The sequence below is a fragment of the Parambassis ranga genome, chromosome 8 (assembly GCF_900634625.1).
Source record: "Parambassis ranga chromosome 8, fParRan2.1, whole genome shotgun sequence".
Lineage (NCBI taxonomy): Eukaryota > Metazoa > Chordata > Actinopteri > Ambassidae > Parambassis > Parambassis ranga.
The window spans coordinates 17,570,886-17,589,955 of NC_041029.1; the positions used below are offsets into that span (position 1 = coordinate 17,570,886).

General features: G+C 43.6%; 1 protein-coding gene across 4 annotated transcripts in view; it reads right to left on the reverse strand.

Moving 5' to 3' along the window:
* Positions 1-19,070, reverse strand: part of nfixb (nuclear factor I/Xb) — a 125,347-nt gene that overhangs the window by 94,929 nt on the left and 11,348 nt on the right. Inside the window, exon 1 of one of the 4 annotated variants that reach the window (XM_028411113.1) lies at positions 16,683-16,851. The exons of 2 other annotated variants lie outside the window; for them this stretch is intronic. In XM_028411113.1, the coding sequence (XP_028266914.1) occupies positions 16,683-16,709 (27 nt within the window). In that variant the 5' untranslated portion in view covers positions 16,710-16,851. Of the gene's footprint in view, positions 1-14,097; positions 14,134-16,682; positions 16,852-19,070 lie in introns of those variants that run through there. One more of the 4 variants, XM_028411109.1, reaches the window with a different exon arrangement.

Here is a 19,070-nt window from a genome sequence, read left to right on the forward strand (position 1 = left end):
TACAGCAGCTGATTATTGTCAAATTAAGAAAAGTTTCTTTTTACATTTATATTCCATATAAAATGCTGCTGTATTAGTATGATGAGCTCATCTGGTAAGATACAATAATTATATGTTAGTAATTGCTGATTATAATTTGAAATTTTAGATTTCCTTCTTTATGGATGCACAACAGCAATAAGCAAAGAATGTGATATATTTATGTGTTGAACATCATTTTATCAACATCCAACAGAAATCTGCCTCATGTGAGAACTTTTGTCTCGTTGTGGTTTGGCTCTACGGCGCAAGTCTGTCATGACCAGTCCACCTCCAGTACCCAAAAACCTATTCATCATATAATTATCACGATAAATATCACGATAAATATCACGGTTTCTGCAGTTTACTTTTTATACCAATTTTAACTGAATTATAATAGAATAGAATGCTGGTATCAAAATGGACATCAGCCTCCAATGACTGCTGTTAATCAGCCTCTAAAGAGCCTGGACTGTTCTGAGGTTTATGGCACGTTCAGCAGCGATGTGCGCAGCGATAACACTGAATATGCGCTGCTTATGGACTCGGGGACAGAAACAGACTCACTAAATAATCGTCCCTTTCACTCGCTGCTACCGACCACAGGCGGCACGAGGGGAACAGCAGTGTTGTGGCTCTGAGAAACAGAAGGTAACACACACACACACACACACACACACACACACACACACACACACAGAAAGCCGCTGGCTGCCTCTCCGTCCCGTATTTATTTATGAATATGGCATCACGTTAAATCAACACTGTCGTTAAAAGGTGGAGGTTTGATAAAAACCGGCAGGTCAGAAAACTTTTTTTTTTGATTGCACGGTCTGAGGCATATGTGCAGCGACAATCACACGACAAGGCCAAGACAGAAAAACCGTGTTCTGAATGAAGCCTCCAGGAAAGTAAAGCCCGCTGCTAATGCAGTGTTGAACGCTTTGCAATCAGACAAATAAAGGGGCAATCTAGCACACAATCAAAGTAGAGATTTAGCCTGCTCTCCTGCCAACAGCTAGGGACCTCCTCTTTCTGAACAAGGGATGCACTATTGACTACCCCCCCCCTCTCACTCTCTCTCTCGTCCCTCTCTGCCAGTCTGAAAGGCGTGATGCCAACCTTTTCCACCATTGGGCATGCTGCCCTGCCCTTTATGCAAATGCTTTGCCGCCATCCCTAACTCACAACCCCCACTGTCTCACCCTCCACGTCTGTGCATGCCCCCCCCCCTTCCCCGCCCTCCTGTCTATATATTCTTTTAGATTAGCCAAGTAACTGCTGTAGCCATACGTTATTAATTATACCCTGATGCATGTATGGATGTTGACTGTAGCTCAGCGAGCCGCCTGTAGACAAGTGAGGTGTGGTTGTATGTGTCTGTATGGGTCCTGATAAAGAAGGACATCTCCTGGCAAAAAAAAAACAATAAAGACAAAGAACAGGGAGCGAGGGCAGAGGGAAGGATAAAAGAACAGGAGGAATTCTTCCAGCAGTTATGGCAGATTTGCTTTACATTCACATGATTTTAAACCGCCCAGGTGATGACTGCTCTTCTTAACTGCTCCAGGGTCAAAGGTGGATGTTAATGACACTATAAAGGACTCACACCATATTTTAAGCTTCAGGTGGGGTGCTGATGAAGCCTAACATGGCTTTAAAATGGACAAGGATGAAGAGTTTCAGAGTGTAAACAGTTGCCGGCAGATTTAATTTGTAATTTGGACATATTGTCTGCCGATGATGTGGCTACATGCATCGCTAAACACTGTTGAAGACGACTGACTGTGAGACGTCTTTAGAATTTCAGCAGGACCCTATAAAGGAACATTATGTCAAGGAATTGGCTCACTTTGTATGAAGGTGAGAGGACACGGAGGGTGCAACCTAAAGCTCTGACAGGCGGCGACCATTACTTCTTCACTTGTAATAAAACAGAGGGTGATACTATGCTCACGCATGTGGTCATTATTTTTCAAAAATTGCTGCAAACTGAAGTTCATTAAGAAATGAAAGTGTTTGAAAGTGTATGTTGGCGCAATGACTAAATAAACATAGAAGGCTGATGTAAAACGTGGAGTGGACAGTCATAGGGTTAATAAAGAGGCCTGGAGGCTGAAGGAAGAGTCCTGCTAATGCTGTTAAAGCAGAGCTTCCGCTTCGGCCGTAGGGCGAGTGCCGAGCCGCACAAACAGGGCGCAGGGTCCGCACAAGCTGGATGGATTCAAGCCCACACACACACACACACACCACAGGAAAAGAGCCGGGCCCTAAGACAAACACTGCACAACCACACACACACATACACAAACACCACTGTCTCCTTACATGCCCCCAGTGTACCAGGACATGTGCTCTGCTGAGCTTATTAGTCCAAGTTTTGGTGGTGGGGCACAAACGGCAGTTTAGTGGGACTTCTTTACAGCAGGTCTGCTCTTGTGTGATCTTGGTGGCAAAAAGTGGACTTTCTCTTTTTCCACATAAACAAACAAAGACGTCAGAACCCCCAACAGTCTAACGCAACAACGCAGCGCCGCAGCGATCTCCAAATATAAACGCAGGAGCCTTATTTCCCAATCCTCCACACAACGGCTGCTCTAATCTTCCTGAGAGAGGATCGACAAATAAACAAATCCAAACAGGTCGGTTGAGGGAGGAATTAAGATTTTAACACCCTTTTCCTCTTTTTTTGTGACAGCCACTACACACACACACACACCTTTCCCGTCTCGTCCTGTGCGGACTTCCTTGTCTGAAGTTGCTGTAATAAAGTTCTGAAAAGCCTCCGTGGTGCCAGTAAGTGACGTGATGAAAAGCGAGCGGGCAGGGAGGGTGAGAAAAGCAAAACAAAGGGTAGACGTGGAGCTGGAAGAGCATCGTTCACACCGAAAGTTATGTGATAAAGACGGCGTTTACAAGCACAGATTAAAGAACACATGCCACCGTCTGTAAGTGTTAGATCACTCTGAGTGTGGAATGTATTTTACTAAAAATAAAATCAAGATTAAATCCAAATTCACACAACAACAGCGTCATTTTCCCTTTACCATCCACAGCATCAAACTAAATGCAATTAAATGTGAATTCAATATTTACTTTTCTCTTTAAATTGTAACTGATTCAGAGCAGTCAGTCAGACACACATCACCGATCAAAGGTCTGGGGTCTCCAGTTCTACAGCTCCTCTGATCAGCTGTGCTAACATCATTTCACAGGAGTTTTCTAATCATCAATGAGCCTTTTTAGCACGATTAGCTAACACAATGTAGCATCAGAACACAGGAGTGATGGCTGCTGGGAAAGGGCCTCTGTACACCTTTGTATATATTCCATTAAAAACCAGCCTTTGTAACTAGAACAGTCATTTACCACATGAACAGTGTCCAGACTGTAGTCTGATTACTTTAATGTTATCTTCTTTGAATAAAAAAACATTTTTTAAAAAAATAAAGACATTTCCAAGTGACCCCAAACTTTTGAATGGTTGTAAAAATGGACAAAAATGTATAAGACATCACACATAAGTAGGCCAGGCTCTGACGATTTGCTTGTTCGCTGGTCATGATTAGCAATCGAGCTACTCTGCTAACATGATAAACAATGTTTGAAATCAACTAAACTACAAAAACGTTACAGTTCAGAGTGACTGAGGCTTAAAAAGAGGTTTGTAGCATAACAATAACATTCAGGTTCTGGTTCGTGCATTCAGGCATCATAATGGTAATGTAAACTTTTTGTGACTTGAGTTATTTACTTTATTAAAAAGGCCCCGTTTGATGACATCAGCAGGATGATTCTAACGCTGTCCTCCATCACTTTGTATTATCAGCTCCTCCATGTCAGTGCTGCAACTGTTTGCTCCCCGTGTGTATGAAGTTCACACATAACTAACAATAAATCTGTCGATTTTTAAATTTCCACATGTTGTGTTCGACACTTCAAAATCACCATATTTGACTTTATAGAACACAATCCAGCTGCTATAAAAGCACGGCGCTGCTCACTGCTGCTGTGTTGACCCCAGATTCTGGCCCTGGAATTTTTTTACTGCGTGCGTCCATCTGTGTCCTGTTTATCACCGTAAAGCTGGCCGTATCATTACAACATTACTTTAGATGCAATTACGTCGTCAGTATCAATAAATTTACAACAATAATAAAATGTTACAACAGCAAGAAAAACACATATCAGGAGAAATATCAGGACATATTAGAGCATAATTAGCTTCTATCAGGCCGAACCCGATCGCAGTGAAAAATAGAAAGTGTGTGTGTGTGTGTGTGTGTGTGTGTGTGCATGTGTGGTGGAAGGAAGGAGGGGGGCGAGTGGGGGGGAATGAAAGAGGCCTTTTCTTACAGCAGGGCCCAGATCAGAGCTCCTAACTATGGGATTTGGTGCTGTTGCCTTTCTCCCCCTGGAGGGAGTAATTAGGTTAGGGAGGACAACTGCCGCATTGTTTTAACAGAGGAGGGATTGTGCAGGCCAAAGTCCCACCAGCAACATGCTTCCCTCACAACAAAAAATGCCAAACGGATTCTGCGGCGCTCCACGCACATGCACACAGACACAACTTTTTTTTTCTTGGTTTCTCTCTTTCTGGGGTTTCCTCTGTTGCGGGATGGAAACAAAAAAAATCAAAATCAGTCTTTCTCTGCAGCAAAGGCCTCAGAACTGTGTGTGTATCCTATGAAATGTCAAATATAGTCCAGCAGTGTCAGATATCCTCTCCCTGTTGTTGCAGTTGTGGGATTCTGGCTCTTTGTGGAGACTAACTACTCTCTCCTGTATCCACAGGCTTGGCAACACACACCGCTCCTAACTAGTATAATATGGTTATGATGCATTTGCATTCCTTCCAATCCCCCAGGAAATACAATACGCCTATATCGTCTGTTTTAATCACGCTCTGCTTCCAAGGAAAGTAAAAGGAGAATACAAACAGCCACAGCTATAAAGAGGCTTTCTCAAATATACTTCACCATCGTTTAAATACATCCTCTGCTGATTGATAGAGAGTAAATCAAACAAATCATGCTGCTCGAAAAAAAAGAGAAGAGAAGGACGTGGAATGCTCCCGGCTCGACTGTATGTACAACACACAGACGAATAACTTTCCCTCTTTGTGCTGCATTTCTTTCACTCTGATCTTTGCGAAGTCAAAGAAGAAAATAACACATTCTCAGGACCTTCATAGCAGCATAATGTGCACTTTTCTACCCTGCATACCCGCCCACACCATCCCCATTGACTTCCATCATAAATCTCCACAGCCTGGCTGCAATATACGCTCAATTTGTGGCCCCCATATGAGTCCTAACTCTGGCTTGGAAATACATGTATTCAGGTGTGCAGATGGAGGGAGAGAAAAAAAACAACCCGATGAATAGAATTAATGTGTGTGAATTGATACACGGCTCTTTTTTAACAGACAGGTCTGTGAGGCCGGCGAGAGTCTTTTCTCTGCCGCAGGTGGCGGAGATGACTGCGCTTTATTCCAGATGATGACCATAATGGGGCCAGTTTTAAGTTTCCTGAGACCTCGTGCGAGCTGCAGGGACTGACAGCAGAGCTTGACACGTCAGACAGATTTCAAGTCTGTTCCCGTCCAGCGCTGCAGCCACAGAAGAGCGGCACACACACACACACACACAGACACACACACACACACTGTGCTGTTTCTCCAGGCGATCACATCACACACAAAAAAGGAGCCCTATAAGAATAATGCCCGGCCCAGATAGACATCTTAATAACAGCGTGGAAGTGGATGTATAAACCGTCATAACGAGTGTTTGAGGAGCAGAGATTGTCCCGCTCCATGAACTCACTCACTGTGAGTCAATCTGGCCCATCTGTGTTTTATATTTTATAGCAGTGACATGAAATCTTCATCCTGTGCTGAATTTTCCAGTCAAATATACAACTTTTCCATGTAACGCACACTAATCCTGAAGCTGTTTCTCTGAGCCTAAACAGAGCAGAAAGTTTACATGTGAATTCCCCTCGCTGAGCGCACGCTGCAGCTGGGACGGCAGTCAGCGGCTGGCCCGGCCAAACAGGGAGAAGCCACAGAGCCGTGTTTGAGTCTCACCCTGCCTGGCCTCGGCCTCCTCTGCCCGACTCTACTACTTTTTATTTTGACTCTACTGTACTCCCCCTCCACACTATTGAGGGCGGAGGAAGGTGGTGGTGGTGGTGGTGGTGTGTGTGTGTGTGGGGGGGTCTTAACCAGCCTCAGGCCTGCAGAGGACCAGCCAGCAGCAAACACAAGTTACAAGAAGCATAGAGCGTGCACTCATACCCGACACTTCCACACAAACAGTCAGTTAATAACACACAAACTCCCGCCCTCCAGCTCTGTTTGCTCACAGCTGCCAGGCCTCCTCGGAGTTCATCTGAGGTAAAGATATGTTATATTATGCAACCGAGTATAGATTTTCCACCCTTGGCCCAGCGCCAACTTCCTGCTCCGAGGAGCGAGCTCAGGCGCTTTGTTCCCTGGGGTGACAGCTATTCCTTGCTGGACGGGGGTGGCCGAATTAGATACACAGACACAAAACAGAGAGGTAACAGGAAGGAGTGAAGGGAACACAAGCAAGTAAGAAAGAGAAGCAACATTATATTCTGTCATTCTTTGTCTGCACCTTGAAAAATCCTCCTTCCTCCTTTTACTCGGTCTTTTTTTTTTTTTTTTTTTTTTTTTTCCCAGCGCCTGAAATCAGGTCACAACTGTTTTCATTACTGTTTGACTTGCGGGTTCATAAGCCTGCAAGCGTCAACGTTCCTCCACCCACCCCCAAGACAGGAAAAGATTTTCCCTCCAACATTAACCCAATAAATGCCTATTAAGCCCAGAAGACAGAAAGCAAATGCAGATCTGCAAAGTTTGAGTCATGGACATAATCTTATCTGCTGAATAGCTGAAGTGAATTACACTCCTGGATTCGCCCGCCCCGCCAGCCTACAGCATGAGGTAATGTAGCGCCATGATGAAAGAAAGCCTCGGGAAATTTGAGGTACAATCAACGAGCCAATCAATGGCCCCTTTATCCCCCGGTCTGCTTAAAGAAAAAGCCAACGAAGCGGTGAAAAGATGATGAATGCTGCAACATCATCGAGTGGCGTCACCACGTGATGTCATTACATTACCCAACAACACCATTGCCACTTCCCAATTAACTGTGGCCTGATGAAGCCTTTGTCCTTTGTGTACAAATGATTGTGGACTAATTACCTCTGCAGGCTTTACACCAGGTGTGCAGAGATGTTTCTTTAGCCTGATGATAAATGTAGGTGAGCGGATGAAACACAGAGCTGCACACATCAACAGCTGCATGTGGAGTTTATTGGCTGCATTAGTCATTTTTAAGCCTAGTGGAACTTGCTCCAGGGGGGTCAGGCCTTCTTAACAGGCTGTAAAGACGTATTCATTATTTAGCAAGTCTAAACAACTAGCTCAAAATGTTCAGCTTCATCAAAACTGACAGATTTAAAGAACAAATATGAATAATTATCAGGGCAGCAGTGGCTCAGTGGTAGAGCAGAAGGTCGGTGGTTCGGTCCCACCTCCTCCCTAGTCATTGTTGTGTGTCCTTGGGCAAGGCACTTTACCTGCATTGCCTCCAGTGCAATAACTGGTGTGTGGCGCTCTTTGCTGGGCCTTAAGCAATTTCCCTGATGGGATTATTTAAGTATTTCAAAATTTAAAAAAAAAATTAAAAATTAAAAAAACAGTCAGCAGCTGAAAAGCAGCTACAGTGGTTAATGGATACAGTTTAGCTGGCTAACTAAAAGCAACAAAAATGCTGTAATATTAAGCTAAAAGTACAAAAAACTCCCACAGGGTATTGATAAATAATGACTGTGGAACACAAAAGGTGCAATTACTTGGTTGAAATAGTTAAAAATAAAGGGTTATAGCTATTAATAAATAAACAATCATGAGGCTAATGAGAATGATAGCTAAAGCTAATAAATTGTTGAAGAGCTAAAGATAACAGCTAGAAGCGAATAAATGCTTTGCATTAGGCCTACTTAGCTGTGACCTTGACTATATCCATCTATAGTAATAATAACCACTTCTTTATAATAGCGTGTGGTTAAATAAGCTCGGCGTGTGGCCACTAACGCGGGCTGTCGGGTTACATTAACAAAAATAAACCACATTCATCACACTTAAAGTGCCCGGTCTGCTGCTTTAATGCATCATAATGGGTGTGATCTGTGTTTCTGAAGGAATGTGCACCTGTGCACATTAATATGTGCAGGTGTGTTATATATGAATGTATACAGTACATCCTGTAGTCAGAATTAAAACAGCAAATTGCAAATGTAGAGAAGCTTTGTTTGTGAATGAGCAGACCGACTGTGGCCGCGGCTCCTGTGTTATTCATGAGATGATGAGGTGCGTTCGTGTGCCACGTTTGTGTGAATGCCTGCATCTGCCATTTTTATTTCTTTCTTTATTTTCTGGATAGTGAAGTCTGCGTGTCTGAGAGGCTGAATGAGACGGAAAGTCAGCCCAGTGGAAGCCAGACGGCAGTCGAACACACTGAGGGAGAACGGTGATCAGATTTCATCCAGATTAATCTGGAAGCTTTGTAATGAGGGGTCTACTGTATATATTTAGCCAGCGCAGTGAGATGTAGGTCAGACAGGCAGGCTGGACAGGCCAAACAACATGCCCAGATTGCCCACACTAAAGTGACCTTGAGTGGGCCGTCAATGATCCGCAACAACAACTCTCTATCTATTCCTGTTGACCTGCGGCCGGGCTGACACGCCGGCTCCGCTCGCTCCCTGTTTTCCTTCACAAGTCACAAGTTTCAGCCCTCAGGTTCCACTTTGGAAATGATTCAGTATCATTCTGCCGGTCTCTTACGGAAACGTTACTTGTTGATTAAAAAAAAGAAAGAGCAGAGAATGAATTACTGTCAACGTTCGCTCCGTGTGTTGATACTGGCAGCCGTTCAAATTTACTCAAAGCAAGAACAAAGCACGCTCAGAAACATTTCTCAGTCTGTCCTCTGCGGCTCCAGACACGAAACAAAACTAACCAAACACAGCAAAATGTGCAACATTTTTCATATTACAATCTGCAGCGTGACTTTATTGACTGGAATCCTTTACAGCGCCGACAGCTTTGGCTACTGGACTCATCATGGTGGCTCGAAAATTAATAAAACAACTGATGCATGATTCTCAAATGCAATTCTAAATGAACATGTGACATGTAAGACGATAAACCGGTCCCTCGTTTGGCCTTTAGCGAGACTCCTTTAACTCAAAACTGCGTGTTGCTTTTGTTATTTGAACGCGTTACTGTGCAGGATAATATGTAGAGTTCACTTCCACCGTGAATGTTTGGGCACTGTTGCTTTTTTAATTTCCTAGCCCCACTATAACATGTCATCCATCAGTGGTGGAAAGTAACTAAGTATTTGTACTTTGTTACTGTACTTAAGTATTTTTTTATGTATTTCTACTTTACCTAAGTAAAAATAATAGCTCATACTTTATACTTTTACTCCATTACATGTTGCAGCTGTTACCTGTACTTTCTCCTCCACTACATTTCTCCAGTGTCTGTAGTTCCTTGTTCCATGTGATGAACACAGAGCTGGACTGATGTGAGGTCAGACTCTGCATGGAGGTGGTGTCACGCTGCAGCTGTGTTTCTATAATGGGATTTCTAAGATTGTTTTAACCTGTTCAAAATTCTATCACAATGGAAATCAATCATATATATTCAGTGTGTGAGTACTTTTACTTTTAATACTTTAAGTACATTTAAAAGTACTTAAGACTTTTACTTAAGTAGAATTGTTGATGTAGCACTTCTACTTTTACTTGAGTATATATTTTGCTGGGTAATTGTACTTTTACTTCAAGCTTCAGTATTACTCCACCACTGTCTATCATCCACAGTTGTTGCTACCACAGAAACATTATCCAACCAGTATGACGATCCGCTAACGACCCCAAAAAAGCCACATATTAAGCGGCACAAGGCGTCCATGCGACAAAAAACAAAACAAACCTTAGCTGGTTGACTATGCAGTTGTTACCAGGAGCTTTAACCAAATTTGTGTTTACTGTTTAACTTATTGACCTGTTTTCATCATTGTTATTGATTGATCTCCAAGCAACGCTATTTCTTCTCCCAGCGCTGACAGCTTTGGCTACTGGACTCATCATGGTGGCTCGAAAATTAATAAAATAACTGATGCATGATTCTCAAATGCAATTCTAAATGAACATGTGACATGTAAGACGATAAACCGGGCCCTCGTTCGGCCTTTAGCGAGACTCAAAACCTCCACCTTGAATGTTTGGGCACTGTTGCTTTTTAATGTCCTACTGTTCTTTCATTTCTCTAAACATGTCTACCATCCACAGAAACATTATCCAACCAGTCTGATGATTCGCTATGTGACCCCAAAAAAGCGACATATTATGCGGCACAAGGCGTCCATGCGAGGCTAAACTATTCAGTTCCTACCAGGAGCTTTAACCAAATTTGTGTTTACTGTTTAACTCATTGACCTGTTTTATATCAACGTTATTGATTCATTCATTCAAATATCTCTCCAAGCGATGCTATTTCTTCTTCCCCTCTTTTCACTGCACTAATTCGCAGTCCCACCTGGTGGCACCAATGGTATTACACCATAATCTATAGTCTATAGTATAGCTGGTTAGCATGCTAACTGTGGTAGATATCTATGCCATATAAATTATTTTAACACATCCAGCATCTCAACATTTTCCTCATTTTGCCCTTAAAACCCACAAATGGGACAAATGCGGGGCTGGAATTCATCATATCGCCGACACCGTCACAGCTTCACCATCCATTCAAAGCAACCTGAAGCCAGGGAGAAGGAGAGTAAAGAGGGAAACGTGTGTGTGTGTGTGTGTGTGTGTGTATCTGATGTCTACCACATCCTTTCCTCCTAAACACACACATTTTCTCATGCCACACGTGTGCCGCCACAAACACCTTCTCCTCAGCTACTCCGTCAGAGCGGCTGTCACGATGTATCCACATAATGGCTGCATTGTTTGTTAGATTTACGACTCAAAAAAAATCAGAGGAAAGAACAAGCTGTGCTGATGTGTAAAGCTCGGCAATGACAAAGCTCTCAAATATTCACCACTGCATCTCTGTTTCTGGTAAAGGCACACTTTGTCTTGGTGGTTTCTAAATTTGATAGATCCCCCCCCCCTCCTCCTCTTCCTCCTCCTCATCTTCCTCACTTAATACACACTCCATCCTCTCCATGCCCTTCCCTTTCTCTGCTCTCATAATGTACACTAAGTATTTTGTGTTCCTCTGTATATTCTAGCTCAATTATGTAATTTAGCACCAGTGTGTGTGTGTGTATGTGTGTGTTCAGTAGCTATGGCAACAGCACAACATATCGGCGACCACAGAACCGCACTGGGGCCGCGGGCACCGCCAGGGTTGTGCCAACGACTAATCCATGCCAGAGGTGACATGAGCGAAGGAAAAGTGAGGCGGGTGGAGACAACATGACACACACATGCTAAAATCACACACAGACACACACCAGCATATTCCTCTCCTCTCTCCTCGCCTTCCTTTTAAGACACACACACACACACACACTGGATATCCTCCCATTCTTCTTGGCTGGAGCCTCCCATGGCAATAGCAGTAGGAATCCATTCTCCACGGATGCTGGGACAGCTGTGCTGATATTGAATGAGACGCAGTTGGTTCTGCCTCTCTCTCTGCATGCAGCTCCAGATAAAAACTACATGCTACTCAACTCAGAATCTATATTGCTCGCTGCCAAATTGCGCCCGGCTCATCTCGTCTTTGTCTCCACCACCAAAGAGAGCTCAGAATTTCTTTGCAAAAATAAATAAATAAATAAACAAATGCTGTAAATGTGCTCCTGCTGACGCACGGTGCCGCCGCCCCCCGGTCACCAGCTGACAATAAACACAGAACATTTATCACACACGTTCATAAGCTTCTCGGTTATGTGTCCTTTTGTTTTATCATGGTGGACACTGGGGTTGCTGAATGGACACAAAATGGTGTCCTAATCGCCTCAAGCACATGTGCAAAGTCAACAAATTCTCACAAACACAACACAAATAAACATAAGATCTATAAGTCTCAGCCTAAGGACTGCATCCTTCAAAGGCCAAAGGCTTGGTCCACAAGAGGACTTCCTCTTTGCCTCATGTCAGGCAATATTTTTTTTTTAATATAACTCTTTAACTGATCACGTCTTTCAGAGGCCCAGGTCTACAAAGGCCAAAGGCTTTGTCTTTGGAGCATTGCCTCACCAGGTGTAATGGAGGAATCTCCATCAAAGACACAGCCTTGTCACGCTGCTGTGAAGCAATCTGCATGCTTCCACTTGATGACCTCTGAGGACACCAAACCGAGTCCTACACAAGCCGAGGAAGTGTGCAATGTCATCAAAGTCTTTCACACACGCAACACACATTCAGTCTTCAGGAATCAAATCCTTCAAAGGCCGAGGTCTACAAAGGCTGAAGGCCTGTGGAGGATTTCCTTTCTGTCTAACCAGCAAAGTCTCATTTAACGACCCTCCACGTGAACTTCGTGCTCGTGTCCTCTGAACACTGAGGCCCTTAAATTAAGACACAGCTCATCTGTGTAATACTCTAAATGACTGATGAGTTTTCTATGTGGTGTATATGAAGATCATTATGAGTCACATTAATGAGGAGATTCTGTCACAGCCAATCAGACGGCCTCATGCGTGCGAACACTAGCACAATAGATCAGCCCTAACCTGTCAATCAAACGTGCTATGAGTTCATTCTTCTGTCCGGAGGCCAAAAGCAGAGTGCTTTACTGGCTCGGCACACAAATATCCACAGTTAACTTCTGTCTGTTTGGCACCACGAGAATCAATTAAAGTAGTGTGCAACTGAACCAGAACCCACAGATATGATATCATCATTTAATACATTTCAATCTGAGAAATATAAAGCAGACAATCAGTATGCAGTGAGGACTTTTCTTTATATAAAGGTCAGGTGAGAAAGGCACCAACCCAGGCCGACCTGGCACCCAGACACACGCCTGATGAAGTTTCTAGGTGCACACACACACGCATGTCTTTAATTCTGCAAAACCCAACATATTCTGTTTATTCAGACTGCGGTTCCATCAGATTTTAATCCTCTGAACAGCTGTTCCAACTCATTTTCCAGGCCATGGGAAGAGACGGAGAGACAGCAGGGGTGAGGAGGGGTGTGTGTGTGTGTGTGTGTGGGAGGGAGGGGGAGGTCCTCACAAGTCCAGTTAATGCGTCAAAGTGCAGATATTGATTGCAATAATTTAATCACCAGCTCATGCTTCTAGATGCTGGTGTGTGATGTTTTCACTGAAAACATCTCGCGCTGATAGCGGCTGATAACGACTGGCGATGACGTAAGAAAAACATCATACATCCTCTTGCAGAAACATATAGCGCAGATAAAGAAAAGTGCGGCGGCGCAGCGGAGCGCAATAAGTCACGGAGCTGAGAGTGTGACCCCGAAGCAGAGGCGACTTCTGAGCGTCAGAGACGGACTAAGAAAATATAACATCATGACATAGATTTAAAACGATCTGTCCGATAATTGGCCTACAGGCGGACAACTGGGAATAAAAAAGGGAAAGTTTTAGTTTAAAGTGATGCAGTGTAATTTAACATATATTTCAGAGGGAGGCTGATAAAACACATGCATGTGTTTAAAGTATTATTTGTAATGTAGTGTCGGAGCTGCAGCCAGGTTTTCTGGCCTGCTGCGTCAGTGCTTTAAAAAAGCGTCTCCTTCCTAAATTGTTGTAAAAAAAAAATAATAATACACAAAGTGTGTGTGTGCAAAAGTATAAAGTATGTTTCTTCTTTTTCTTTCCTGCACGGATTTATAGTAATTCCAGATGCAGGAGGTCAGCGGGAGAAAGGAGTGATAAAAAAAAACATTTTCTCAAGACGGAAAACGTAAAAAAAAAAGAAAGAAAAAAATGGAAAACACAAACACCTAATGCTGAATAAATAGGGACTAAAGAGGACTTACCACTAAGGCATTGTTTAGAAGGTGAGTAGGGTAATACTTTAGTGTTGAGAGGTTGTGTTAAGAGGCGAGGAGAGTCAGGGGTCAGCGTCCAGGCGGGCAGAGAGGGGCAGAGGGAAGGAATCAGTTAAAAAAGGTGGCACCAGTCAAACAGAGTGAGATGACAGAGATGTTAACACAGTTATCAAATGCAATCAACTCATAATAATAAAAAGGCTAAAATAAAAAGAAGAAGTGCTGCGTCACTGCGGCCTGCGCAGGTCTGCGCAACACACACAGCCGGAAAATAAGGATTATTATTATTATTATTATTATTATTATTCCAGAAAGAGACTAAATAAAAACAACAGAAAGCGGAGTTTGAGCAGCATGTGCTCAATATCTGACACACACACACACACACAGCTCTCCGGATAATTTCCTTCCATTTACGCTCAGCACGTTGCTGCTTGTTCTTCTCTCTTTTTTGTCACAGTTAATAATTCATTCAATTGTTTACAATTGTTGCCATAACCGAGGTCCAAGCATGATTTTTTTTTATTATTAACAGCAAATGAATAAACAAAATGTGCGTTTCCGTCTGCACGGAGCTGCAAGGGAATGTGTGTGTGTGTGTGTGTGTGTGTGAGAGAGAGAGAGGAAAGTGAAGGCTGTCTACACGGAGAGGGAAGTCGTTTTTATCCACACACACACACACACACACACACACACACACACACACACACACACACACACAGGGGTTGAACATTTTCTACAATGATCAGTGAGGTGGTGCCTGACCCTGCATGAGCTGCCTGTAATTAAATAAAAGTTTATATTGTTTTAATTCAAAGGCTTCACATCTAAAAATGACTTGAGCTAAAAGCTATTCACAAATAAATCATCATCTGATCCTAATATCTGTTTCCATTTCCCCTTCTAATGACCAGTCACCACACTGAGCAGCCTCTTCCTCCATAAACTGAGGAATTAAAGGGAAACAGTCAAACAGTCCTCTCTGGTGTCAGCGACAGGCGACACATCATCCAGCTGCTTTATTCTGACATGAAGAGCAGACATGAGAGGAGCCGAGAACATCCTCAGGACGGACACAGACACATGAGCTGTGTTTAAAATAATAAAATAAAACCACTGCTTTAAAAAACTCAAATGTTATCATGAAATAAAATAAAATAAAATAAATGAGGGCTGATCTGTTCAGACAGAACCGGCTCTGGCAGCTTACAGAGGGACATGAAGCAGTCTGCTTTATATAGGAGCAGCTGCACCAGAAGAAAATCCTTCAGAGAGCTGACAGACAATAAAAACGTTTCAACGGAGAAATGTAGAATTTTACCAGCACTGAATAAAAAAGTTTAGTGTGAGTAACGCTGAGAGGCTGTGACATCTTCCAACGGCGAGCATGAAGTTCTGTTCCTCAACATTTAAAAATGTGAAGATCACTATGAAGCAAGTGAAGGAATCCTCCCAACCTGCAGCAGCTCCCTGAGAGCTTCACATTCATTTCACCATGTTGCTGCTGTTTTAGACTCAGGACTGAGAGCAGCAGACCTGACCCTGCATCAAGGAATAACTCACAAAGCTGCTCAGAGATCATGTCACAGCAGCAAATGACCAATAAACTATAACTTCTGATAAATATGATGTGTGTAAAACTTTGAAGAACTTATAGGAAACCTAATCAGAGTGTGTGTGTGTGTGTGTGTGTGCAGGACTCAGGCTCTGAGGTGATTTATTTAACAAAAACAAGTCGTTCATGTTGTGCAGGCAACATATGATCATCACACATGTCTGACTGTGCTCAGATTATGAAGAGAAAATACAGACACTGTCTGAAATAAGACATAAAGTCAGTGGTATGCACACACACACACACACACACACACGTGTTGCATTCAAGTGCACAACAAGTCCAGAAAAACCTCAGAAGATGCTCGAATAATGTTGGTGTGTTTACAATGAAACACTTTCCTCTCTCTCTCTCTCTCTCTCTCTCTCACACACACACACACACACTCTGTCCTTCACTCCCTCCGCTTCTCCCGGGTTCAGTCCCACATGAAAGCTGCCCTGAAGGCGGCGGCGCTGTGCGCCCTGATCTCTGACAAAAGAAGCCTAAAAGAAAATCTTATCAGCCCTTCAGAATAAAAACTCCGCTCTTCTCTGTCTGTGCTCCTTCCTCCTCCTCCTCCTCCTCCTCCCTTTTCCTGCATGCCCCCCTCTCCACCTCCTCCTCCTCCTCCTCCTCCTTCTTCTTCTTCTTCTTTTTTTCTTTAATATGAAATACATTTCGGGAGAAGCGCCATTTTCTCTCCAAAAAAACCCCACACCATGTGCGATGGAAACACGCACGAGAAAAGTTTCATGCGGCAAAAACGCGCGACGTGACGGCGCGAGAGCGCGGCTGAGAGTTAAGGTGAAGTTACACACACACACACACACACACACACACACCAGAAAACACAACTCATGAACACGCTGTACAACAGAACAGTAGACACAAGAAGCGCAGAGAGCGTTAATAACGATAAAAAATACCCCCCCCCCCTCCCCGGTACAAAGCACCGCAGTAAGAAGCGGAGGGTTACCTGCGTCAGGCAGTACGGGGAGTACATGGCTGCGTTCAGACCGGAGCACCGCGGAGCGTATTTGGGTTGGATGGAAGCTCGGTATAGTGCTGCATTGCAATCGCTCGCCGTCCTGCTCCTCTCACTCCATGCTGCTGCAGCTTACAGTAACCCCGCCTAGAAAGTGAAAGCTTGCACAAACTTTCAGGGAAAAAACTTTCTCTCTCCCCCCGCCTCCCCTCTCCTCCCCCTCTCCTCTCCCCTTTCTGCAGGAGTTTAAACGCTCCCCTCTGGTTTTTTTTAACTTTCTAACGAGCTCACAACATTTGCTGAAAACGTTTTAAACACATTCATCGACGTGTTGTTGACAGCAGCGCAGCGAGATTAACGTTAATCTCACTTCTGCGCGCTGGTTCCGCAGATTACGTTGACGCTTCCCTGCTGCTGCCCCCCCCCCCCTTTACATGGCAGCGCTGGGCTTCATGTTGCGTTTACGGACTCGTAAAATGCAACATGCACTTTTTTTTTAATCGAGTCATTGACGTTGAAGTTGACACGTAAACGCATCATGTATTTTTTTACGCCATCACACTATTTAGCAGGAAGTCACTGCTTGTTTTTAAACTCTACCTTCTCTGCCTATTATCATCCAATTGAATGGCTGTTTTCAGTGGTTCAGGAAGATAATCTGTCACTTTTCTTATATTTAGCTACACTTAGACAAAATTAAAAATGACACCAATATTGCTTAATATTTGAAAATCTATAATTTTTTTTGAAAAAAACTTGAAGTTGACCCAGAACGTCCTCTGTGAGATGAGCATTTTGATAGTTGAATGGCTGAAATCGGTCAATGTATGCTGAAGATACGCTCCGCCAAAAAACGTACGGAAGAATAAGAAGAAGAAGAAGAAGGAGGGTGAAGAAGAGTTGGATTGTTGCCTAGCAACGGCAATCAAACTAATAATACTTGGTTAGGTTCATCAAAAAAATCATAGTTCAGATGTTACCACGGCAACAAGTCAACTTTATACTTAACATGATACACAATAACATCCACTACTATTACTACTACAAATACGATAACCTACCCCGTGCATGTGTGCAGTCATAACGCCCATTGAATGGTCTGATAACTAAGATGTGTTTGCGGCTGATGTCAAGTCAACGGAACAGTTTTTGGCAAAAACATCAAAAAGTATACTTGATTATATTGTGTTTAAAATACTGAACAAACCTCATATTCGTTGCATGACGCCCCCTTGTGGACACATTTGTAATTAGTCACAATAAAACTAGGCCAAAGTGGGCTCAGTTTGATCAAAGAAAGAAGAGCAGAGTTGTAATAACTTCATTTCGTCACCCCACCGATCTGAACACGCTCACAGCAGCCAGGTGCAGACTTATCCCGACTTCACCCCCACATATCAGGCGTTCAGCTGCGTGCAGAACCATCCGGAGGTGACGCTCCGAAGGTGCTTTATGGTTTGCACACTTTAAAGTCATTTAAATCAATGCATCATCTCATCTCTCGGCTGTAAAGTGAAGTCTATTTATTTACTGAACCATATTTGACCCAGTCTGGAAGCCACAACTGTAGCTTAAAACCCCAGTGAAGTGAGTCCAAGCCAAACAGTCACTGCAGCGTTCACTGCGAAGCAGAGAAAACTAGCAAACAGTGAAGACAGACGTATAATCACAGAAAATACTGAGCTGGGGTGTGTGTGTGCACGGAGAGACTTTCTCCTTCACACACACACACAGATCATATAAATGTCATATGTTGGCCTGGATCCTGAGTGTGGTACAGTGGGAGTTTTGGGTGGGAGTGAAGTCATTGTACAGAAAGTGGAGCTGAAATTTTGGGCCCTGACATCGGGAGTCCCGCAGATTTATGAGGCCTTACTGCTTGTGCATTTTCCACCGCAGCCTATGCAGGCGAAAACAAAGAGATCCGGGCTCTGTGTGGCCAATTACTGCACGCGGTCCAGATACGCTCGCCAGGCGAGGAGGGGGGGGGGAGCTAGCTCGCGGTCAGGAGTGTATGTACGCCACAGAGCTGTAACCTCCTGCCCTCCCCGCCGCACGGGGTTATAAGAGCGGCATTCCTTTCTGATAATATGATACATGACTTATATGAAACACACCCTGACACACACACACACCTTTTAGTGTGAACTTTATGCATGCAACTTTTTCAGGGATTCTCCCAGCTGTCATTAAAAAGGTTAGAGCCGTCCCCAGTGGTGAAAAGTAACTAAGTATTTGTACTTTGTTACTGTACTTAAGTAATTTCTTATGTATTATAATAATACTTTCTCCTCTGACTCCATGCTGCAGCTGTTACCTGGACTTTCTCCTCCACTACATGTCTCCAGTGTCTGTAGTTCCTTGTTCCATGTGATGAAC